Below are 13,718 nucleotides of genomic sequence, written 5' to 3' on the forward strand. Positions count from 1 at the left end.
TTTCTCAAGGTACAAAAAAACATTTCCATGCTGCTTAACACTTGCCAATTGAGAAGTTAAACCTGCATAAATCCTATGCCGTATAATCCAACCACCCTGCATTCAGGCGAGTGGAATAGGCAGCTCTCGCGGGAATGTAGGTGGTCTACTGTACACTCGCATGACATGGAAACACGAAGGAATGTTTCAAGCAAGGTCCCTTTGAAATCAGCAGTATGTGGAACAAACTCAGCAGTCCCACATTTCTCTCATTTCTGCGGCGCCGAGAACAATACGAGTGCTGAGGTAAATCCCATAAATTGTTGTTTTGGTTATGGATATGTTTACATAAGGATGCGCCATATATAAAAAGCGCTCTTTTGCTCAAAGCGTTTGAGGCTTTTTAAGCATCATTTTATGCAGATTTTGTTGATGATTTGTTCTCATACCCATGAACGGCATGTATTTGTATACAATATTTAATTTCAAAGGAGAAAATCAAGGGGTAAAGTGGATAAGGAGGGGGGTTAATGACAGAGTAATTAAAATAGAGGGGGGACTCCTGCCAGACCAATCTGGTAAGAGGAGTTTTGGTAAATCTGTTTTTACATTCAACAAGCCCTACAGCGAGACATTCATTCATACCACTGAGATTAATGCTTATCTAATTGTAACTTATTTAAAAACCATTTTCTTTTTGACTGGGCACCAATCAGTTTTCTGAATTACAAAGACTGGAGTAGTGGAAGACAGGCAAATGTGGCGTCGGGGGTTCATGTGTTTCTGATTACATTCTCATTTTCATTACACATGCATCTGTACTGTGAAGAGTAATGGTGTTTGGGTGCACGTTCAAAGTCGGACGCAACTATTATGAGAAAGTTAATCAGGTAATTTTGCAAATTAAAAACAATGGCACTGCATCATCAAGCGCTCATAGAAAAAGAATCCAACAATATTATAGTGCAAATTAAAGTGGTCATTTAAAACAGTTAAATGCACGGGTTTCAAATTCCAAACGTTATTCGAACATGGATGCAGAATCTATAAATGTTTTAGCTGGTTCAGTGTGAACTGGGCATTTGGAAATGTAAGGTATATTTTTGCTTTTAATCAATAATTACTTTTGAAAAAATATTTTGGAATACAATCAACTTTAATCTCTTAAATCATTATTTTACCCTAGGGGGTAAAAGAACCTCTCTTGCAAATAAAAATAAATAAGTGACTGAAATCCAACTGCAGTTCAGTTTACGGGTTGGGACATTTTACTCACTTTTATTTAGTTTTTTTTTAATCAATATTCCTGAGTGTTCACTGGTTTTGCATTTGCCTCATTTCGAACAACGTTTTGGTTCTCACTGTGAGAAGTAAATGAACTCTCTGTCCTGCAAAAAGTCAGCTGACAACAGATTCATGTATTTTCGTCATAAGTTTGGTGAATTTCAAAGAAAAAGAAAGAAGCCTCCTAAAAACAAATGTGAAAATCCACAACAGGAGTACAGTGCATACTGTATCCTCCAGGCAGAATGCTTTGGGTCATTGTCAGTAAAAATCTAATCCACGCGACACCACGTGAGCCTCTCTGCGTCTCGAGAGCAAAGCAAAATGCCTGCTTCTCTTCTGCCTTCCTTTATCCCACTGACATTGACAGCATGCTCCTTACAGTACAAGGCCTGTTGTTTAATGTGCCATAACTGGATGGAACATGCAGATGTTGCATTTCCAAAACGATAAACAACAATTTAATCCTCGGGGACACACACACACACTCACACAAAAAGAGAAAATACTGATATCTGCAGCGTCAACAATGCAGTGCGCATGCTCAAATATGTGACAGCTTTCCTGGTATTCAAAAGGCATAAATATGTAAAATGTGCGGTGCTGCACTCGAAGCCCATGCCAAGACATTTGGGTCTATTGAGGAGAATATTCATCACCCTCTTGTCGGCTGCTACCTCTTTGCACATTTCTTTTTGTGGCAATCACATTGCTTCTTTTACAGTGAACACGTGAGGAAAAAGTCATTTGTAACTGGTGGCATAACCAACTTTCCCCCCCATTTCTTCCTTGGTAAATGTGATTGTTGTCAAAAGGAATTGAGCACAACAATGCCTTGTTCAGTTCTTGTTGCATTCAAAGGCATAGCTAGAAGGGTTTGGGGAAGACCGCTTGCTGCTGGGGGGCTGGTGGGCACAGACCAGCTAGAAAGTGAATTTTGCATACTGTACGGATCATCGCCCAGTTCAGCGCAGTCACATTGAATCCGCCGTCAAGAAATTGTGCTTCATGAAACCGTCAACCCTCATTTACGTCTGCCTGTTTTCTTCCCCACGCAGCTGTAAACAAGGCCCCGGCTTTGAGCTGTCTTCCTCAGTCCCAGTGTGCGCGAGTGCCAGGAGAGCGTGGACAACAAAAAAATCATCTTCACGGAGCTAAAGCTACCATTTGCAGACGGGCACCACGTGCAGTAGGCAATGGAGTCAAGGACATGGGTGCTTCTAAAAATGACAAGTCTTATGTTTGATATTCACATAGAAATGCAATATCATATGTCATGTTTGTGTTTGTGTCCTGTATGCAAGATTTATATGCCTCTGTGACGATATGAAACACAAATTGAGGGCACATTGTTTTTTTTAAGCACATTTACATCCCTTCTCATTTTAAATAACCAAAATGCCATACGCAAATGATAAAAGCATTTTAATCCAAGGCATCTCCCCAATTCCACCCTCAAAGTGTGATCTTTTTGATGTGTGCACAGTAATTGTGACCCACCCAACAGTTTCTTATTAACACAACAAGCGCGTCAGTTGGTGTAGACAGAAAACATAATTAGTATGCAGGCTTAATTAATCTACGCTGGCCCCCTTAAAGTGAATTGGGCAATTATTTATGCATGTGTGCGCCTCTGATGCGAACAGATTATGTATGTTGCTGAAAGAGAGGGGAAGGAAAACCTTGAAAAAATGACTTTGAAAACTTTCTACTTTAAAAATGTCACAACAAGCTTGACTTGGAAATGGTGATGAATGGATGATGGTGTAATATAATCACCAGCAACTCATACAAATTCTCAAGTCAAATCAGCGTGCACATCGATCGAGGAAAAACACTGCAATTAAGTGAAGGCAATTCAGACCAAAAGATCAAATGTGTGGAATAGAAATCGTAACACACGTTGGATCAAGGTATTTTCTGGGATTATGGGAACTCCTTGAGATTTCCAAGAGCCTTTTTGTTTTTTCTCTTGAGAACCAGGCACTGGCCTCTGCACTCCTCAATCCCCAATTGAGGAACAAGCGGCAGCACGGAGGAATGCCAAATGTCAGTGGTCACACTGGACCAGCACCTTTTCTCTCTCTCTCTCTCTCTCTCTCTCTCTCTCTCGCTCGCGCTCCCCCACTGACACACACACACACACACACACACACAAATAGATGGAGGTCCTGCCCTGTGTCTGTTCAGCTATGAAGGTTAGCGGTGAAGCTGTATTCACACTCCCAAAGGTGTCCATCACTGCTTGGCAAAGCCAGCAAAAATAATAATAACACAAGCCTTTGTGAAATCTGCTTGTCATTTAAATATAACGAAATCAAATCTTTGAATGAATTGAGGTTAATATGGCTTCATGTTGCTATTTCATATTTATTCCCGATTCCTCTCTTGCTTGTGTAATATATCCTGGAGAGTAAGTACAGGACAATGGACGGCATTTATTATTAGAGATAAAAAATGTTTTGCATTGATTGTTCAACTAGATTATTCATATACACTAACAAGAATCCAATTGATATTTTTGCAATTTTTTTTTTTTTATAGTAATTCACATAGCTTGCACAGGTTGCTGCTGAAAAGCAAAACAAACCCCGGGCAAACCATGAAAGATTATCCCATAGCAAGCGAGCTAGACCTTTTTTTTTTTTTACTGAACACTGCTGCTCCGCTGGGGTGTGATTGAAAAACATGTAAAGCTATTGAATCTGTGGTTTGTATATGTGAGGCAAAATGAGTGTTGTAACAAGTGGGCCAGTGTTTTTGTAATTGTTTCAAATTACACGTGGCGTATTAAGTCTATGAAAGCGGAGCCTGTGTGCGGTTGACGTTAACGAGGCAGAGTCCATAGCCATGCACCTTATCATGGCCCACAGAAATAGAAGATGAAAAAAACACACTTAAACAAATTAGGGGGGGAGGGGACTCTGACATACTTTATTATTGATTGTCTAACCAGTGACATGCCACACACAATACTGGATTTGAAAAAAAAATAAAGCGAACAGAATCATGTGTGGAAAGTCCAAAAAGTTACAATGTACTGTAAGAATATGGGACAGGAAAACTAAATGATTCATATATATATATATATAAGGGCTGTCAAAATTAAAGCCGTTAAAGCTCCGTTAAATATTTTAACTCAGTTTGATTTACTTATAATTTGCATACTTTGCAAATATCGTGCCATATTAGCTGTCTTTAACATGTCTCAGAACAAAACACTGTGTTTAAGTTACCACTGGGCCTTGCAAACCAACACTGCTGGAGTGTGGCGCTTGTGGGCAGTTTTGAGAAATGTTTCGAAAATAAATGTCTGCAAAGATGTCTCCATTTAGATCGTATTCAAGAATCCAAGAAAGCTATTAGAACAGTTTGAATTAAATATACTTCATATTTGGTGATTTTGCATCAATTCCAAGATATTATTCAAGTAAATATCTGTTATATGCTTCGCAAAAAAATAGTAGGTGAAAAATGTGATCAATCACAATTAATCATGAATTTTTTTGTGATTAATTAGTTAAAAAATTAATCACTTGACAGCACTAATATACATATATATATATATATATATATATATATATATATATAAATGGATTGATGTCTGTCTACTTGTTGTATTCAATTGAAAGTAACTGCTAATTTTCTTTTCTTTTATCTTTATTTATTTTATTTTTTTTTACAAATATTTACTCATTCTGAATTTCGTTCCTAAAAAGCTGGGACAGGGGCAGATTTGTGACTGTTACCTCATCTTTCCTTTTAACAACACTTAATAAGCGTTGACAAATTGAGGACACTTATTGTTGAAGCTTTTTAGAGGAAATTCTTTCCCATTCTGTACTCCACAATGCAGCACACATTTTCAATGGGAGACAGGTCTGGACTGCAGGCAGGCCAGGCAAGTGCCTGCACTCTTTTAATGTGGAGCCATACTATTGCAACATATGCTCAACATGTGTCGCGAGGACTTATATTGCTGAAATAAGCAAGGAAAAAAATGTTGCTTCAATGGCAGTGTTGTATCTAGCTTTAAGCATAAATAGTTCTTTCACAGATGTCCAAGTTACTGTGGGCATTAATATACCCCCATACCAGCACCGATGCTGGCATTTGAACTTTGCTCTTATAACATTCTGGATGGTCCTTTTACTATTTTGCCTGGAGAACCACGTTCAGGATTTCCAAAAACAATTTGAAACGTGGACTCATCAGACGACAGCAGACTTTCCCACTTAGTGTCAGTTCATTTCAGACGAGCTTGGGTCCAGAGAACCCGTCTCCTTGTATTAGGCCGTTCAAATGCTGTATTACGTTTGGAATTGACAGATGTTGTGGCTAATACGAAGGCCACATTTAGCATGGTAGGCTTGCTGGTGTATAACACGGAAACAGATATACCATTTCATGAGTTACTGATAAAGAAGTTAACACGTATTCCTTAAAAGCAAAGTCAACTCCAAAATGTTCTTTTCAAGAAACTCTTCTATGCAAGCCGATGAGTTGAAACTCTGTTTAATATTGCGTTTGTGGAATATGAGTTAAGCAGTAAAACCCTCCAGTTTTTGTACATGTCGGAGGCGGCCATTTTGCCACTTGCTGACGACTGAAAACGACAACACAGTTTTGCAGTGCTCAGCTCGCGACCAATCATGGCTCAGCTTCAGAAAACAGGTGAGCCACGACAAACTGGCTGCCCTCTGAGACAGCTAAAAATTGGAGCATTTTGCTGTTTAACTTATTCCACAAACACAACATTAACCAGATGTTAGATTTAGATGAGTGAAGATGTATAGAACATATTATCGACGAATAATAAATATATATATATGTTTTTTTGGGAGTTGATTTTCCCTTTTACACAAAAAAGCTACTATGATAAAATAAAATGATAATTAAATTTGACTTTAGAGATCTGTGCCTCAAGTGGGGGATCATCTTGTTGGACACCCCCCCCCTCCCTATGGTCCACCCCAGCGTCGAGTGAGCAGGTGTAATGAAAAACGAAGTTACCCGGTGAAAACACAAAATATGCAGAATATCAAGGATGTACAAAGAATGCTTCTTCATTTCGCCATCATTCTACCAGAAGGACATGATACATTTGTTGACCTTCAACAGTCTCCCTCTATTTTCCTGAGAGTGACCATCTCCTCTGTCATCCAGTCTGCTAAACCCAATCAGGCCTTAATCCAGAGTGACACTGAGCTCTGTGTTGCACAACACAAGCCATTTCCCCTTTTCTACGACACAGTGAAACATAAAATCTTTGCTTGGCGTTCTTTTTCTTTTTCCGCGAAACATGGATAAGGCGTGTAATTCAATAGTCACCAAGGGACAGGGCACCGTGCACTAAAGAATATTGTATTTGTTCTCAGTGTTTGAAAACAGCCAGCCTACCTCAAGACACAAATCACAGTAAAAGGGGGCACACACTTTCTCCTGCCCTGGTTAACCAAGATGCTCTGCGTGCGAAATGCGTCACTCTGTGCATTTTCAAAGTGCAAGCAACAAATAAACAGTATATTGAAAGACTGCGTAACGGAAAACACGCTTTTTGCCATTTACTTCTAACAACATTGGCAAAAACCGACATACATTTTAAGCACAGAGCTCATTAAAAGCATTTTCAAGTAAATGTTAACAAACGTTACCTTTGAGGGCCCAAATAGTGTGTCCTCATGGTCAGCTCCAAAGTAGTTGCCATGGCGTTGTCAACACACACAGGTGCGTCTCATATTCCCTCCTCATGTTCGCTTTCGCTTACTGCAACAAGAAGCACAAATAGACGGGGCTATGGTTGACTCTTTTGATGTAAGAGCGACATAACCAAAAAGAAACAAGCCCTTGAAAACCATTTCCTTCAAGACGTATGTGGCTGTCGACAGCATGCCCTTTTTAAAACTGTCACCTGCCAAAGACAAAGTTGCATCTTTATGACGGTCTCAACAAGCAGATGGCATCACTGTTTGTTGTCTTTTCAGTGTATTTTATTATTAATGAGCGTGAAATGTTGCTCCACTCAAAAATCCATGCACCCCTTATCGTTTCAATGGGACTCAAAGGGAGACATTACTGACAAAGATAGCCACTCTATCACCTTTCCGTAGCGACAACGAACTCCGCCAAACTGAAGGTAAAGTACTCACTCTGCTTTGTAAACATGCATTATGTAGCATATGACAATTGCATTATACATTATTGAGAGGGAGCTCCAGAAAAATGCATTTCTCAAGCGGGAAGCCGGCAAGTTAACCAGCTGCTCGAAGAAGAAGATTCACAACGACACTGAGATTAGTTCATGTTTGAAAATGGATGACAAATTATTTTAGCGTGCCATGTAGTGCAGTATATGTCCAACACCTGAGGCAGTACAGTTCGGAATTCAACCAAGAGCACCACACAAAGTGAAACTTCCTATTATGAGAAATATTTGCTTTAAAATTAAAACAACCAGACGTCAATCAGTAACATATTTTTGATCTGCCATCATAACTACGTTGCGATATCTGATTCATTTAAGACATCTATGTGGCAATTAATTGCTTTTGTCTTTGAAAATTTTCCGTCTTCGTTAAAATGCATGAATGAGATATGCTCTAATTCAGACCGCCAAAATCTTAGCTAAACTGTCATTGATCGTTTATGCGATTAATATAGACTTAAATCGCCATCTCGTCCAATTTATTCTTAGTGCAGGCATGAGCGTGGCTAATTATGTTATCTTACCTAATTAACCTGTATAGGGCTTCGACTGCAGGACATGGGATTGTTCATCCCTCATCCAAGTGTTCATTATTATCTTTACAATCATTATCATAAAGTGGCTAACTTGATGTTGGCCATTCCAATGCCATTAATCTAGATTGAGTCCTCCCTTCCATTTCCGTGGAGGGGAGGGTCCTTTGGGGTCATTTTTAATTATCACGGAAAGGATGGGAATTCTGGCACATTCAAAGAAGATCAGTTGTGGTCACAGTAATCACTGGCATCCCATGAGGCCACATTACATCAATGCAGTTTGACTACATTTGTGATTTTGTAGTTTAGCCCCCCCCCACCATCACAACCCCCGCCTCCTGCACGCTAGCCTCTTCACTTTGTGTCAGCTTTCACTCTGAATGTCGGCTACAACCTATTAACACAGCAAACTAGGAGCCGATCAATAGCCCTCATTGGGCCGTGTGTCATTAGTTAATCGGCTATTGATGAGGTATTGGCATGCACCTAATTAATCTCACACCCAGTGCCGGCTTTCATATGTTTCCTTAATTATGCTCTTCATCTTAGTCTGGACTCATCAGCACGCTGCCTTTTTGTCGTTAGGTCGACAGTGACTGACAGCGAATACAAGTTAGCTGTAGAGTGGGACTAATCACTTGTTTGTATGGAGCTTAGATTTCTTGTAGTTTTTTTTTTCAAATATTTTTTTTTTTCCCATAGCAGCAGTGTAGCAATTTTAGATTAAAATTTGCAGCTACAAAACAGAACAAATGCCACACAGGCCAGAATGTATAAACGTCTACAGCTCATTCATAGGTGATCTGACATGAGCAGGAAATTGTAAGTAAGTAATACTTATTCCAATAGTATTTCGACTAGCCCGTTCGCCACACATGCCCAGTAACCTCTGGCAACAAAAACGAGAATACTCCTGAGAGAAAATGTCAGTATTTTATGTGACCACCATTATTTTTCAGCACTGCAAACTATCTTGATCTCGGATTTCACCCGCTCTTCACAGGTTGACACTGAAATCCTGTGCTTCTTCGCCATCTGTTTGAGGATGTTCATTAGGGTTTAGGTCTGAAGAGATATTTGGCCAGTGTATAATATCGTCATCATATCGTCTTGGTCTGTTGATTTGCAGGGAATGAGCCAATGTTTTATTTCGTCTCCTTCCTGTGAAAAAACATTATTCAGATTTGTCTATTTTTATGTAAATAGAGTTTCTGCATTATAGACATTCCAATAATGTAAAAAAATAAATAAATACATAATTGGACATACATGTTTTTCACAGTGTAGCAACGATTAGTAATAACTGATTTGATTTTAATCTCTGATTTTGCTCTGATCGCTGTAAAATTGACGACCACCGCCGAAACAATCTCTCATTAGAACTTTTTTTATCCACATATTCAGAAATTCCCTCGCCATGATGTGCCATATTGAATTTCCAGTGACAAGAAAGAGAGCGTGAAAGTGATAACACCATCTATTATACAACTCGCCATTTACACCTGAGACCTTTTCGAAATCAGATAATCTGAAGACAGTTATCTTTAAGGGTCATTTCAGATTAATTTGAAATGATATTAAACGGATTTGATGTCATCATTTGTGTTACATTTATGGCTATTACTATGGGCAATTCTTAACATCTTATGACATTTGTTAATTATAGCAGTTTTTCACAATTCACAACAGGGTTTGGTTTCTCTTCTGTCCAAAGATTCATAAACTAATCAACAAAAAAAAAAATATTCAATTTTATCAGTGATTTTTTTTCTGGTGAGTTCAGTGCAACATTCAATTTATGGGCGAAAACTGCTCTTTTGTTTGGTGAAAAAAAACATCATTTTTTTGGACTCCATTGTCTTTTAACATTCACATTTTTTTTACTCCTCATCAAAGCATTCAGCAAGCGCAGTCGTACTCCGAAGAGGTTGCTCCACTCTTTGTGTTTCCACATATTGCTGATCAATAGCGCTATGCAATAGCTCGCTGGTGTATATGCAAGAGCACCTGAAGGTGACCCATCACCACGGGGCTCCAATCAGCTGCTCTTAAACCGCTTCTCTGCGAGAGCAAAGCTCCAACTTTTAGCCTGCCGCTGTTGGTTTGATTATTGTTTATAGATACAGCCGAGAATTAAAGTATGGCCTGCAGGCAGCATAATTATTTACAGCTGAAAACTCATATCATTACCAGCATGCTCCTAATTGCCAGAAGTAATATCAATGTTAGTTGATTAAGTGTTTTTTTCCCCCCATCTTCAGACTCTGTAATGTGAAGAGATTGTTTTCTCTTAGCATATGGGGATGATACTCAATCTCAATACAGCTGTTCATAAGGCTGCATTTCTGTTTTTTTTGTTTGTTTTTTTTTGTCGTTTTTTTTTTTTTGATCCACCCTCATTCCAAAATACAATACTGCGGTCCCTTCAGAGGCTTGCCATTGATTCCTCTACATTTTTCACAAGGTCAAATAAAAAACATTTGTCCTTCATTTATTTATTTTTTTTATCTTTATAAATGTTTTTTTTAATAAATAGATGAAGACGTGACATAGAGAGATGCCAGATATTCTGAATCAAGGCGAGTCAGACATGAGTGATTGATCACATCTGTGACAAACTCACAAGCAAATTAGCCACTAAAACCAGTGTTTCACATCAAATTGAAAGGTAAAGGTTTCGATATCACATCTTCAATTTCAATAGTCATTTGTTTTCAGGAGGTTCTTGGTCCAGTAATGAAAATAAAGTATCAAACTCAATCAAATCTACAATTTGTCGGCGTGGACTGAACATTAAATTTACAAGGAGTCAAAATTTGAGACATTTTGCGTAGAAAGTCAACAAAGGCCCGATTCTCCAAAAAAAGATTATTTAGCCATTGTTTTTTTGGTGCAGTGTGTGTTCAAAATGATTTTCCTCCCATATCTGCCCTGAAACGGTCAACGCACAATCTATGAAACAAGTAACAGTCTGAAAAATCAGTCTGAGCTACTGTCACTCAGTAGGCCACGCCCCCCCAAAAAACACATAATTGATTCAATATATTCCATTATCTTAAATATATTTCAATTCAGTGTTAGTGTCATTTGTTTTAAATATGTAACCCAAAAATGTGATGTTTTTTTTAGGGATTGTAAAGAATTAACAGCAATTCATTTCAAAGGGGGAAACAGATATGATGAGTAAATATGAGTAAACTAGGTTACGAGCTTGGTCAAGGAACAAATTAAAACCTGGAAATCAAGTTGCAGCTGTGATTGTGTTATTTTGATTCCATTTGGTGACTTGGTTTCCTTGCAAAGAAAACGCGTCAGACTTTTTAGGGGCTAATGTTATTTAAATCTTTTTTCTTATTTGTAGTCTGACCACAGAGGCAATGTATCTTTGTTCTGTCTGTGTAAAACCGAGTTGCATTTGGTAAAAAAAAATGAGGGCAGCTAAAAATGAGGACAAAAGTTTCGGTATTAAGGTTGTCTTGCATGATGGAACGTAATTATTGTAGGGGAAAGCCATTAAAGCAAATACAAATTAGAATAAAAATGTTCTTGGGAATAAAAAAAAAATGATGTGGCCCTAAAAGATCGTTTCTGAAGGGCAGTTAAGTCATGAATCTGGAATTAAACCTGTGCAGGCAAGTGGAATGATATTTTAAAGGGGCAAGGCAAATGGTGATTAAAAGTGGGCCTAGGGTCATCATTAGGGCATGATCTCAGAGAAGTTGAGAGCGAAGGGAAGCGAGGGGGGGTCTTATAAGAATCTTGGTGACCGTCAGGAGGCCTCTCACGTCACTGACTACTCAATAACATGTCCTATTATATGGTCAAATGCGAGCTAATTGACAGAATAGGAAATGATATGCTCGCATTGCCAAAAAGTACAGAAAACTTTCTTTGTCGTCATCCTAATAATGCTCGCAGTTTACTGGATACTGGATAAGAATTTATATTACATGTTAGGCTATGATGCAATATATATATATATATATATTTATATATATATATATTTACGATTTATTACTGTATATATATACAGTAATAAATCGTAAACAATTTCCATAATTAATTGTGATTAATCACGTTTCAACGACTAGTTTTTGTGAAGCTTGTAACAGATTTTTACTTAAATAATATCTTGGAATTAATGTAAGATCATCAAATATGAAGGATATTTAATTCAAAGACTGTTCTAATAGCATTCTTTGATTCTTGAATACAATCCACACTCCAGAAGTGTTGGTTTGTGAGGCCCAGTGGTAACTTCAGCATGGTGTTTTGGTTTGAGATGGTGTGCTAAAGATATACTGCTAATATGGTACAATATTTGCAAAGTATGCATATTATTTTTATGTAAATCAAACAGGGATAACTAAGTTAAAATATTTTAGATTAATCTCCAGAGTTAACATGTTAATTTGGACACACACACACACACCACACGCACCCCCCCACACATATATATATATATACATATATATATATATATATATATAAATATAGGTCAACTCATATCTCTCGAAAAAAAAACATACACAAGCTCAAGATTCTGTCCACAGTGCAAGTCATGGCACAAATATGCACACGTAACGCTGCACTTAATTATTAAAGGGACACTTGAATGTGCTGAACATTGGCACTTATAAAATTGGTCTGTAGGTGAAAACTACAACTCCCTGAAATGATCTGTAATGATTTAATTTTTACGTGCTAAATTTTAGCACATGTTGGTACACTGCCAAATCAGGAGAAGACTACTCAATTGACACATTCATCCAGAGTAGATAAGTGTTAGATAGATAGATAAGTATATTGTTTCCTGACTATGTTTGACATATTTGTTGTCACCTATGGTCTGACTACGGTGACCAATCGCCACTAAGAGTTTCTGAACTCGCCCTGAGCAGTAAGTGCATTGACGGAAGTCCCTAGTGACTCTGACACACAAGACTGTTTTCCCTTTCCCTCACCCCTTCCTGTGGTTGCCACTGGTTTCTGTTCCAGCGATGCACGACCTGCGACCATCACTCGTTCCTGCTCCAGCAGCTGTGGCGGCCACGATTCCTGCAACACTAACACTTAGATGTGGCCACATATCATTTTGATTTCGCCACAGTAATAATACTCATAATCAGACAACATTTCCCTTGATAACTGGAGTCGGATCTTGTATCTAAATATCAATTGATTTTTCTTATGTAATACTGAACTTTGTCCACACCATATGAAGTTGTGATTGTATGTATTTTGAGAAAGGTGCTTCTTTCATATTAAAAATGTTTTCAGGGCAACAGATTGAAGCTGCTAGGCTGACGAATGATGCTGTTGGAAATAATATCTTATTACACACCCAAGGTCAGGTTCAGCAAATAAGTTTTGGTATAACGACAGCTGTCGAATGGACTACACTGATTTTCTGAGCAAAACAAAAGACCCAAGGTGAGTCATTTTAGAGATGGCTGATTCTGACTGTTATTTAGAATTTCAACATTAAGAGAAGTGTTTCCTGCAGATATGTGTAAATCTACAGACTGCTACATGTCATTGACTGTCGCTTACATATAAGTCAGAATCGCTTGCTTCTTACGCGATCATTTCAGATTGTAGGCCAAGTCCATGTACCCTTTAGCACGTCTTCACCCTATGCGTTTGTAATGTGAGATTTATATCTGTCAGTAAATTCCAGTCATTATTGTACTATAATATTCAGATTTTTGTGT

General features: G+C 38.2%; 1 protein-coding gene across 1 annotated transcript in view; it reads right to left on the bottom strand.

Moving 5' to 3' along the window:
• The window catches only part of ofcc1 (orofacial cleft 1 candidate 1), a 91,603-nt gene extending 78,580 nt beyond the window's left edge, over positions 1 to 13,023 (bottom strand). Inside the window, exons 1-4 of the mRNA XM_088283566.1 lie at positions 12,969 to 13,023; positions 12,847 to 12,897; positions 7,031 to 7,174; positions 6,918 to 6,976 (exon numbers count right to left, since the gene is read on the bottom strand). Of these exons, the coding sequence (XP_088139692.1) occupies positions 6,918 to 6,976; positions 7,031 to 7,174; positions 12,847 to 12,897; positions 12,969 to 13,023 (309 nt within the window). The remainder of the gene's footprint in view (positions 1 to 6,917; positions 6,977 to 7,030; positions 7,175 to 12,846; positions 12,898 to 12,968) is intronic.
• Positions 13,024 to 13,718: the final 695 nt, after the last annotated feature.

This window comes from Idiotropiscis lumnitzeri, chromosome 19, assembly GCF_059441095.1.
Source record: "Idiotropiscis lumnitzeri isolate Australia: NSW breed Sydney's pygmy pipehorse chromosome 19, RoL_Ilum_1.0, whole genome shotgun sequence".
Taxonomy (NCBI): domain Eukaryota; kingdom Metazoa; phylum Chordata; class Actinopteri; order Syngnathiformes; family Syngnathidae; genus Idiotropiscis; species Idiotropiscis lumnitzeri.